General features: G+C 39.6%; 1 protein-coding gene across 1 annotated transcript in view; it reads right to left on the reverse strand.

The window, feature by feature from the left end:
• Positions 1 to 12,663, reverse strand: part of LOC144009828 (uncharacterized) — a 65,313-nt gene that overhangs the window by 23,045 nt on the left and 29,605 nt on the right. Inside the window, exons 4-9 of the mRNA XM_077509716.1 lie at positions 12,111 to 12,177; positions 11,608 to 11,718; positions 8,949 to 9,101; positions 3,612 to 3,827; positions 2,692 to 2,789; positions 197 to 283 (exon numbers count right to left, since the gene is read on the reverse strand). Of these exons, the coding sequence (XP_077365842.1) occupies positions 197 to 283; positions 2,692 to 2,789; positions 3,612 to 3,827; positions 8,949 to 9,101; positions 11,608 to 11,718; positions 12,111 to 12,177 (732 nt within the window). The remainder of the gene's footprint in view (positions 1 to 196; positions 284 to 2,691; positions 2,790 to 3,611; positions 3,828 to 8,948; positions 9,102 to 11,607; positions 11,719 to 12,110; positions 12,178 to 12,663) is intronic.

Genomic DNA, 12,663 nt, shown 5'->3' on the forward strand with positions numbered 1-12,663 from the left:
TGTACATTTACTACCTTAGGTCAGGTTAGGATGTAATTCTGGAGCTGTATCTAAAAGGTACCTTTACTTTGAAATTGTTGTAGAGCAATTTATTTAAACATGTTTAATATTTTTATGGTTGTAATTTGCAGCGGTATAGAATGATTGTCAGAAAGTAACAGTACAGCAAGATTTGTTATATCAACACAGGGCTTACTTTTACACCCCCATTGAAGACATTCATCAGCCTTCTCTTCATCTTTGCCCACTCGCTCGTCTTCAACGGTGCCTTCACGGCAGCGTGCTGTAAATTCACATGCGCACAATGGAAGAGTTGAGCAAAAAAAAAAAAAAAAAAGAAATGAACTCTCCCGCAATCTGCAAGTGAATCGATACCCGGGCTAGACCCCGAAGACATGTTGCGTTTCGTGAGTACGAGTTTACATCCAGTCAGCACATTCACACGGGCCATATAGACACATTGATGCCGTTAAGTGACGGCATCGTTCTGCTTTTAGAGGCTTTCTGTGCGAAGAATGGCCCAGGAAGAAAAACACAATTATTTTCTTTTGAATAGATGTAAAATCTCTGGTGGATCATGCAGTTTGAATGGGGAAGTGGGTGTGAAAACAGTAGTGGGGTGCATAAATATCATGGGAGAATAAGATAACACTGATCCCAACACTGATATAAACCACTGCTTATCCAGTACGGGAGGATGAGTCAACTTCTTTGACTTGGAAGTGACGGCGAGACATTGTTACACCATTTCTTCCCTACCAATTACACTCACTTTACATTCCTATATGACAATATCCTTACTCATCTTTCAAGTGAGATTATGGCTAAATATGCACTGGATAGAAGTTCTGCCATCTGTTTTATGTACGCATGTAAACGTCTATCTACGTTTCCAAACACAATACCAACGATGCTCTCTTCACGCTGGTTCATCCTTGCACAAAAGTGCAGTTGAAGAACAAGAAGCAGTCATGCTCTAGTTTGCTCGAGGAGGAAAATAAACACATAGCACAGAAATGGCGTATCAATGAAAACAAATTTCAACACGCACATTGAGATTGTGCGGAATAAATAAGTCGGATTCCCATCCAATATGGCCACCATGTAAACGTGGCAGCCGTATTGGATGGGGCAGGAGCTGCTCAGATCAGCTGGAGACGGACAGGAAATGACCTCGTCTTTAACAGTAACTCCGTTTAAATGTTTTTGGCTGTGGGTGATGGAATTTTGTGCCCAACGAGAATCTATCGCTGATGTTCTGTGCCCCCGAACCTGAAATATGTGTTGGCTTGAGATGCCAGAGAGATAAACAAATCAATTTTACTAGTATTACTACTACTACTAAATGCCGAAAATGTAATTTTGAATCGCTACTTGCCACCCGTGGCTGAAAAAAAAAAAAAAATGAAACTGCATTTTCCCTTCTTCGGGTACACATTGCAACCGACGTCCGCAGTCAGAGGGTGCGAAACATTAATCCAAAATTCAGTCCTAAATCTATTGGCCAGAGGCTTTCAGGAGTTGTAAACAGCTATAGTGTTAATCTACCAATTTAAAAAAAAATGTTTCAGTCGGACAAATAAAGGCTATTGCAAAGATATTTTGGAGCAAATTGTTACAAAGTGGAGCTTTCAGTATTTTTATTGTAGTATTTCATTTTCATCCTTTTGTTTTTGGGACTTTTCAAGGTGACTCAGAATAGAAGAAGGTTTGCATGTGTTTTTGCCGGGTACTTAGGTTTCCTCCAACAGCCCCAAAATTGGTGTGCTAGGTAAATGAAGTGTAGAAAGACTTTTTTTTTTTTTTTTATGTATAAAGACAAGTACCGTCGACCATTTTTGTTGAGTAAAATCCAGAAATACCTTCTTTTTTTTTAATAAAAGCAATTATTCATCCATGCATCTAACAGTACGTTTATTCAAAAATGTTGTCTATTTTATTTTTAATAAAAACCTAATCATTACTATTATGCACTTCCAATAAAATGTAGGCAAACCCAACTGTCATTTTTATGTTAAGCAGAATTGTCAACATCTGCTGAAAGTAACTAATAAGTAACATGTAATCGAATTTAGTTACTAGTTACTAAGTTACTTTTAAAATCAAGTCATCTGTAAAGTAGCTAAATTTCTTTTTCAAGGCGATGCTGGCGACCAGAACTTGGTGCAACCCGTCTTTTTGCCAAAAGTCAGCCGGGGTGGGCTCCAACTCGCCTGTGACGAGAGCAACAGGAAATGAATGCTTGTCATGATGGCCTCAACTGAACCATCCAGCCAGCAGAATCACAATGGCATGACCCTGCTTCAATCCTCCATGAACCAGGAGTAAAAAAAAACATCCAATGGACAAAGAACACAATTTGGTCAGTGACGTTTTGCACAGTACGTTTTTCGAGCTATTCAAACATATGCGGGTACTTTGGATGCATGATCTAGTAAGTGCTTTTTACTTGAGTGCATCCGAGAGACATTCCGATGTAGCAAAGTCCAAATAGTTGCAGTTGGGGGAAAAAGTGGGGCAAAAGAAGTAAGTGGGAGAAGAAAAAGGACAGAAACTTACGCACACTGACATCAACAGATAAACGTACATGCACATGTTCTTTGTCCATTAGCCATACGCAGCATAATGGACGCGGCTGATGTGCTGGCGAATATGGGATGATGACACAGATATTCCTCTTTTGTAGCTGACCTGCTGCAGTGAAAGGCTGCCAAGCGTAATCATGTCAGGTCGCACGCGCTCCCTCGGCAGCCCGGCATGGCGGGGGACCGCCTCCTCGGACGTCTTGACTGCGAGGAAGGCATTAAACATCCTCTTACGACACATCTTGTAGCATTAGTTCACAATATGCAGTCCGATGGATTTTTATTTATTTTTTTACATGTGGATATGTCATGAATATATTTTTAGACTGTTATCAACCTGAAATACATCATAAAATTTGCACATGCATATTTTGTATACTCTTGAATATACGTGCTGTATTTCGATACAGTAGTTTGAATTTTTGATTACTCTAAAAATGTGTTGAGATAGGCTTTCATATTCCTCTTTTTTCTTTGTTTCAATGAAGGAAAGATATATAAATACATTCTATTTACTAATATTACAAGGACCGTATTTTCCGCACTACAAGGCACACCTTCAATGAATGACATATTTAAAAACTTTTTCCATATCTAAGGCGCGACAGTAGAGGCTGGGGTTACGTTATGCATCCATTAGATGGTGCTGCGCTAAAGGGAATGTCAACAAAACAGTCAGATAGGTCAGTCAAACTTTATTAATAGATTACAAAGCAGCTTTCTGACAACTCCCAAAATGAATAAACAGCGGTTTTATTATTTTCTGTGAGGTAAAGTGTTAGCATTAGCTAGCGATCCAAGATGGCGGGATCTTCTGTGCATGCATGTGCAGGGTCACCGGTAGCGTCTCGACAGCGAGACCTGTTGCGGCTCAATATTGATCCATATATAAGGCGGCACTGGATTATAAGGCGCATGGTCAGCTTTTGAAAAATTGAAGGCTTTTAGGTGCGCCTTATCGTGCGGAAAATACGGTTAAGTCTCCAAACATAATATTTTACATCTGTAATAAAATCCGAGCATTACTTTCTACAGTGCTCTCTTTGCCCATTACGGTCCTCGCTGCTGGTCCTCCATCCTCTCGTGAGTGGCCGGTACTGGGCCCAGCTTGGGTTTTGGCGATGGCGCCGGCCTGGGAGGGCTCGGAGCCTGAGGCGGCGCCATCGCAACCACCGTGGAGCACCACTGGATTACCCGCCTTCACCTCTAACACCTCCTCATCCCCGGAGGCGACCGCTGTACCTGGAGAGATACGCATCAGTGGGCATGCACACACACGAATCAGCACACATAAACATCGTCACATGCATTTATAAATGGATTTGCATCCTGACACAAATATTAATATTGAAATATACATATTACTACACATATTTTCTAAGCTCCTTAGTCTTTTCAGGGTCATCGTTAAAATGGACTTTCTTATTTTTTGGATAAACGAGCAATCACCAATCAATCATGGCTGATAAATATGATATATAATTGAAATAGCTCTTTAAAGTTTATGCTGAAAAGTGCTGTAAGCTCATATAAATGAAGCTTTCATTTTCCTGAAAATACTTGTCCTCATCAATAAGACACCTACGTGTGAGTTGTTTTTATTTACCATCCAGGAACTATTTAAAAAAAAAAAAAAAAAAGAGCTCTTGTTGTGTCTTTACAGATTTCCTGCATGCGCCCCCTCGTTGGTAGAAAGCAGAAGATATTCTTTGAGCGTTTGTGTGTGTATACGCGACGTGTGTAGTCCCATATGCGCAACTGCCAAAGCCGTTATCACCGTTTAATTCTTTCCTCATAAAAGCTGATATCAATGTGTGGTGCCTTGCAGAAAACTAGGATATACAGTAGAATGCCAGTTGTGTGGCAATGCAGATATAGAATTCGTCTTGCTAGGAAATTTTGATTTTTTTTTTTTTCCTGGAAAATACGGAAAATACCGTCCACTGTCCCTTTTTATTAATCCTCATTTGTGCTTCAGTATATTGCGGCAAGCTGCAAAAGCTAAAACAAACGCAAGGGAAGCAGAAAGAGAGCGTGTGAGAAAATGTCGGGATCAACGCCGACACGCGCTGTGCAACTGCGACCGAGACTGGTGGGAGGCATCCAGACAAAAGCGTTAAGGTGATTGTCTGGAAGTCCGGTAAGGAAGCTCTCGCTCGTCGCCCGCCCGCTTTTCTGCCTATATTTCATGCAGGAACTGCTAATCCAAGATCCTCTTGACTTTTTTTTTTTTTTTTTTTTTTTTCTGCGGGATTTCATGAACATTTCCAAACAATGGCAATGGGGCTGCTAATCTCTGCGGTACAGCTAAATCCAAGACAAAGGCAAATATAATAAGAGCCGACTAAATTCTACCCGTGTTGAAGCGGCCCTAAACCTAAATCACTTGCGTACGGGAATTACAAGGAAGATGCACGTCATGTCAACAATATATGCTGCGAGTGTCTTGAAACCAAAAACAATGCCGAGCTTAAACCGCCTCGACGTGGCCCCGGTCTGCCACACGTTCAAAAACGCGTGTGTTGCTAATGAGCATGGGCACGCCTGCCTTCAAACAAAAGCGCTGCTCGGGAAAGCACTGTGAGCTCTGGTCATGTTCTTTGTGTGCAGTGCACGTGTCATATTTAAACTGGAAATATGATGGTGTCACATTGGCAGGGGTGTAAAAAGTACTCAACAATTGACGGTTGATGCGCATTTGTACGTCGTTGCCAGGGTCATTGTTATTGTTGTCTTTGGTCAGGTAATAGATTTGAAAACAAAAACAAAAACAACAAGCTCTCAATTAGTAACTGGCATAAATCTTGCAAAATCCAGTGCGTAGGGCAGGGGTGTCCAAACCTTTTTTTCATTTGAGGGCCACATACAGAAACTCAGAAGGACGCAAGGGCCACGTAATATTATGAAGAGAAATTGTGTTTAGTCCTAAAATTTGTACAAATAATTTATTTGTGCTTTTGCATATTTAGAAAAATGCTACAGTATATAAACCAATTTATTTGTAATATTGCAGTAGGTTTATTATATGTAGTTTTGGAATTTTTCATTTTAGTTTGTTTTTAAATTTTTTGTTAGTTTTCATTATTTTTCAGGGTGGTTCTGTTTTCTGTTTTTTTTTTTATTAGTTTTAGTTCTTTAATAAATGCTTACTTTTGGTTTAGTTAGTTTCAGTATTAGTTTTTTTTATGTGTATTACTTGTGCGCAATATTTAAAAAAAAAACATGGGCGTGATGTCATTATTCTGGTTTATATCAAAATAAATCTACTAAAAATCACATTTAAAACCATCCCCAAAGGCTCATGTATTGAATTAATTACCAAAGACTAAAACAAAGGACATTTTTGCTATAATTATAGATAGTTTTGTAAACATAAAATGTAGTTTCAGTTAGTTTTCCGTTTTTAAAAAGCATCTTTGTTTTTATTTTACTTCATAAACAAAATTGTTTTTTGAATTTTAATTTGTTAGTTTGAGTTAACTAAAGTAACCTTTAATAGCGCCTGTGTTTTTCGACACCTTCCCTTCTTACTTTGACCATCTCCAAACATTTTTGTTTTTCTTTTATTTGAACTGAGTCAAAATGCAATTTTTAGCATATGTCGCGGGCCACTAAAATATGGACGGCGGGCCGCAAATGGCCCCCGGGCCGTAATTTGGACACCACTAGCATCGGGACAGTGTGTGGGAAATCATGAAGCAATGTAAGTTTCCCAAGAAAATCATCAACATGGTCAAGTTGGCATATATGGATAATATTATGTTTTTTTTTTGTTTCTTAATTATGATTGACGGGCTGATGAGGACTACCCAAGGCAACAACACTGAAATTCGATGGAAAATGATGTCCAAACTTGAAGACCTCGATTTTGCAGACGACATCGCCTCGCCAGCATGCAGCCACTCACAGATGCAAAGAAAAAAAACTGGTGAGTTGTCCAGACATGCATCAAGACTCGGACTGAAGATCAATGAAAAGAAGACCGAGATCCTGAGAATGAACAATAGAAAAGCAGAAGCCCTAAAGCGAGCAGGCAAACTTTGAAGATGTGGATGACTTTACCTATTTCAGTACCATTGTAAATAAGGAAGTTGGAAAGGATGGATATGAGAAACAGAATAAACAAAGCTCGAACTGCCTTTACAAAACTAACGAAAGTGTGGAAATCGAGCAATACGGTAGGAAAACAAAAGTCAAAATCTATTAGGCACTTGTACAACCACTTCTACTTGAAGGCTGTGAAACCTGACGTATGACCAAAAGTGAAGAAAAAAAGAAACTTTCAATACCAATGTTTGAAGAGAGCTATGCAAATATTCTGGCCTGATGTCATCTCCATGGACGAACTCAACAATCTAACACAGAGCTCCGCGGATAAAGTCTTGAAGCTTATGAGAAAAAGATGGAATTGGATATGTCACGTATTAAGAAAGCCAAATTACCACGACTGCATGACTGCATTGGCTTGGCAGCTGGATAAAGAAAGGTTAGAAGGTCTCGAACAGGGGCCTGCAACCTCCGACTCTGGAGCCATATGTGGCTCTTTTGTCCCTCTCCTGTGTAGATCTAAAAAAAAATTGTAGAAATTATTATTATTATTTTATATATTTTTTATATAAAATATACTTTAAATGAATTAATGGTTTGTATTTAAAAAAGAATAATTAAATATATATTTTTTTTTAAAGTCAGAGTCCAAATTTTTACATTATCAGAAAAAGAGAAAAAAATGTAAAAAAAAAAAAAAAATGTAGAAATTATTTTATATCTTGTTTTATATATATATATATATATATATATATATATATATATATATATATATATATATATATGAAATATACTTTAAATGAATTAATGCTTTGTATTAAAAAAAAAAGAATAATTAAAGTCCAAATTTTTTAAATATCAGAAAAAGAGAGACGAAAGGTAGATGAAAAATTTAAAAACTCCCTAAAATATCCAAAAAGTAAGCATAAAATGCCCAAAACAAATCCCCAAAAATTCCCATTACATGTACACAAAATTCTTATAAATGTCAGAAATGGGGCGGCATGACTCTGTGGTAGAGTTGTCATCTCCCACCCATGAGGTTGTGGGTTCCATCCTCACCCCTGGTGGCCACGTCGAAGTGTCCTTGAGCAAGACAATGAACGCTGGCTTGCTCCCAGTGACCTGGCAGTGCCCTGTGCAGTGGGTGGATGTGAGCTTTTGGAAGGCACTTTGGGCACTATAGCTACAAAAAAAAAAGAAAAAAAGTGTGAAATGAATAGCAGTCCAAATTGAAACCTAAAAAGGCTGAGGGAAAAAAAGCCATAACCTGTCCAAAAAAAGGAAGGAAGGTAGTCCAAAAAATGTCAGAAATTTGATGGAAATATTTTTCTGTTATGGTGTAGCTCTAATTAACTATTGGGCCCTTTGAAGGCTAACACACTGTGTCTTTCATCAAATATTGTGTAGCTCCAGACAGATATTTTTGTAATTTATTTGGCCTTCAATGGCTCTTTTGGCAGGAAAGGTTGCTGACCCCTGGCCTAGAACGATATGGAGAAAGACAATTGAAAAGAAAGGAAGGAATTGTGGTAAACAACGGATGAAAGTTGAGTAGTGTGGAGACCTAATGTGCCATGCGGCACAGGTAGGTAGGTATAAATATGTATTGCAGCTTGTTATATTATTTCAGTACTTTCAATATTATTATTTTCTGTTGTTGTCATAAGTCGTATCTTGATGTTAAAGCAATCAAAATAAATTAGCGGCCATACCGGGTATGTCAATAAAGGCGTCATCTTCATCCACGGCCATTCTTTGCCCATTTCCTGCTGCTTTTATTGTTGCTGCAAATACATAACAAAAATGAGGCTACCTCCAAAAGCATGCTTCCGAATCCCTTCTAACTTATTCAGGCACCTCGATCCAAACATCATATTAACACGCAAACTATTGACACGAGTCAGCGCGAGGACGGGTGAAAATGGAGTCCACGCAGTCGGGTAATGAAGCGGGCGCATTAGCGTGCCTGTTAGCTGGCCCGTCATCATGTGATGAGATTTGCTTTCGCGAATCCTTTGATATTACACGGCAGTGATATCCAAAAGATACAGGTGAAATGGCTTCTCCATTAATAGCCATGTTTCATTATAACATGCATATTACTTGGCTCCCAGGAGCTCACTTTTAATAGGCCTACTGCGAACTATTGAGTTGCACGTGACATTGGATGTGGTGGGGAATTGAAGCGGAATGTGGAAAATTGACCAATGATACGTGACCTTCATCAATGACAGCCAAGTCGAGGAGCCAATCTAGCCGCGCCATCATTCGGTGTATTTACACCCGCCATCGCCGAACGGTGATCTCTCTCACCCCGCTTTAATGAACCGGGGAGAACTATTACGACGGCGAACGGCGTACTTAATTCAAGCTCATCTTGGCCGCGGACCGCCGCCACGCTGCGGCGCCTTGAGTCCGTCCGCTCCGCCGACGTTGGGTCAAAGTCATTTCGGGCATATTCATTTCCTGTGAAAAGCAGCAAGAGGCAAGAGAATGAAAGGTTTGTTGGTGGCGGGGTTGTGCGGGTTCAGGTTAGTCGTTATTAGAAGCACGTGAAGCGAAATGTTAAGTTTGAAATGCACACTGTGGAAGGGGCAGGGCCAACGGCTGCTTGCAAGATAAGACCGAGCCAGGAAGAGACCCGAGTCGGGAAGCAGAAGTGAAGAAAGAGAGAGAGTGTGCGCCCCTGCGTGGCCCGCAGTGCTCTGGGGCCTAATTAGCATGCTGCAAAAGGTCACGGCAGGCAATCTCTTAAATACGACTGCCATATGTTTGCCGTGTTCAAAAGGGACTAATGAGAAAGTCGACGAGCTCAAAAGTACCTGGAATTTCAAAGACAATACCGTCCTAATACTCGGGGGGGCGGGGTCAGCGGCCTAGAGGATTGGGCAAATGCGGAGAAGGGGATCCAAAAGGAAAATAACCTGGACCCATGTCTCATTGACTTCTTATTAGCAATCACTGACCTATCAAGTCTGCTGCACAGAGTTTATGGGAATCCCGACCGCTGCGGGGCGCCCACTATTAAAGGTGCACCCCCATCCAGCAGCTTTCTTAACCCCAAATCATTCTCATTACAGCCTTTGAATATTTCACTCCTATCTAAATAGTTTTGCATGAATTTCTCAGGTCGCAGGGCTAGAAAATGCATTACATCCCGTTACACTCAATATGCCGTGCAATAAGTATGACTTTTTTTTTTTTTTTTTTAAAGAAGTGTGGCGCTGTCACATGAAGTAGTTGGAGAAGCAGCATGTGGTTCACCACCAGAATAAAATGAATGAGCATCCATGTGGTTCTTGAACACACACCTGTGGTCAAATGCACACGTTTAATAAGTGTTATTCAACATTTACTTGAATACATTTATAAAGGAAAACCTCATAATCAACTACTGACAATTTTAAGAATGTACGCACTTCCAATACCCAGCAAAACACTAAATGGGTACAGGGGGCAAATTGTACACAATTTATGTATTTCCACCTGAACTGGATTGTAACACTCACTGCCTTTGCAATGATATGATAATAATCAGAGGAGGATCCATTTAAAGTACATGGACCAATTTGCAGTTGTGCAACCGTTCTTACAGTACAGCAAATAGTTACTTCTTCATACATAGTATATTGACATTGATATTTTTTTTTTATTATTGTGACTTGAATACAGAAATAATATAATATTATAATAATAGTATGTTGTTATTATATAACATTACTATCAGGGTAGGGATGCACAAAATTCATCAAATTGGCTATGTGGGTGTTGAATATTATGATAGATATTATTGTCATACTTAACATGTACTTAATGAAACAATTTTTTTTTACTCAGCTCTCTGTTTTGATATATTGTGCAGCTCTCCTATAACGTGTTCCAAATATGTGTCCCAGTCTGGACTATTAGTACTGTACTTTTTTTTTTTTTTTTTTTTATAAAGCCCTCATGTTTTTTTACATGGGTGATGAATCCAAAATAACTTTTTTTGACCACGTTTTGTTTTACAATCTATTTATCAAACTGCAATTACTACAAGGCAAATAAATACCATAACTTGTTACAAAAAAAAAAAAGTATCTACAAAGTTATCATATGATAAATAATTCATCCAACAAAATCGCTGTATGAATTTTTCATCATTTATATTTTAATGCACTGGATTTATTCCTATTCTCCATATTATATATGTACAGCATCTGACTTGTTTATCAGAAAGATAACAAAATTGGTTTACATTCTGAACCTTTTGACATGATATTTAAAAAAAAAAAAAAAGTGCTATCCTAACTCTTTTTGCATTAAGCCATAATGGCAATACATTGATAATAATTACAGCCTATACGGCGCGAAAGCAAAATAAACCACGCAAATCAAGAAACTGACATGTGACTCATCCGTGAGAAAACTGGCACACTCGCAACCTTCGACGCATCCTAATTTGCCATCCCATTCCTCAAGAGTTCTCCCTGACATACTGAATTAGAAGGGGCCATATTTGTACGCCTGATTGGCCCCAAGCCGCGTTTCGGGGGCGTTGCGAGTACAGCGCCACAGACAACATATCATAGTAGTGTATGTAAATGCGCTCTCCCATGACTCCAGCCCACCACAAGGCATGAAGCTGAGAGTGGGAGTCAAGGCTGATTGTGTCGAGGGTGCTTCCAGATAGAGATAGAACACCCACTAGTGTGGCGTTCTCCAGTGGAGGAAGAAGTTTAGAGGAGGGGCTTTCGCTTGTTAGGACATGCTCGCTTCGGAATGCAGGGACCGAGGGGCCCCTTGAATGGAGGGAAGGAGAGTTAGAAAGAAAGCCGGAGTAAAAGGTTAGATCAGGAACACGTCGACTGCCAACAAATTTGAGGCTAATGAAAAATGAAGCTTCACCTCTTTCTTTGGCTGGGGCTTGCAGCTCCATTTTTTTTTTTCTTTTTTTTTTGGTGAGCTGCAAGGGCGCTATCTGGCCTGTCACCTCGAATTTCTCTCGGCAGCCGAACGGGAAGAAGGGAAAGCTCAAGTGCTTCCTCCTCCGTTGGAAGGCTCGGGTTTTCGTTTTCTATGCCCACCGCATCGCCGCCTCTTGCTGACAAAATAAGCGGAAATATCAATAACAATACACAGACAGACATGAAGGAGAGATTTAAGTGTTTCGGTCAAATGGGCCCTTTTGTAAAATAAAGCATATTTACAAGCAAAATATTTCGATTGGCGGGTTGTTGTCTGTCAGCCCCCCAGAACGTTCTCACGCATCCTCCTCGGATGACACTAAAACACAATTAGGTTAAAATTAAATCAGAATCTTGCAGGAAGAGGAGGGGGGGGGGGGGGGGGGGGGGGAGAAGAAGAAATGATTAAAATAATTACAAATTGCGCCCTGACAAGCAAGAGCAAAATTTAGCCCAAAGCCATTTGTCTGTAATTAGTTAATTAATCCTTACACAAATTATGAGCAATAACTCATCAAGCAGGACTCACCCATCAGAAATTCAGCCGACTTGGATTTCTTCTGCTTAGGTTGCTGCAGAGCCTTCTGCTGCAACTTCTGGAGGGAAATTGTTAAATGAATAAATTAGCTGCAGAATGAAGATCATCATTTATGATCCGCAACTAACGCAGTATTTTAAATATGGGACGACACTGAAATGTCATTTAATTTACATCGCCGCTAAAGGGGTCAAGCGCTAATTGAACAACAGGAGTGGAAAAAAAAAAATTCATCATAAATAGATAAGAAAAGTTGACATGAATGCGTAATGAAGGTCACATTAAAATATGTCCTCCTTGTTCCCTGTTTTTTCTTTTTTTTTTTTTTTAATGAACAGGCAACAACATTCTCTCCTGGAAAATTCTGTGCATCTCCACAAGCGACACTAGAGTGCACCGACTTGGTGTAAGCACAGTAAGTAGTGATCTGTTGCTTTGAAAATGAAAATGCCTTTGGAGAATGGACACTCACGAGCCATAACTTTAGATTATAGAGAGGTGGAATCAATCGAGGAAAAACACAATTAGCATAAGAAATTCTGCC

The sequence above is a fragment of the Festucalex cinctus genome, chromosome 20 (genome assembly GCF_051991245.1).
Source record: "Festucalex cinctus isolate MCC-2025b chromosome 20, RoL_Fcin_1.0, whole genome shotgun sequence".
Classification (NCBI taxonomy): Eukaryota; Metazoa; Chordata; class Actinopteri; order Syngnathiformes; family Syngnathidae; genus Festucalex; species Festucalex cinctus.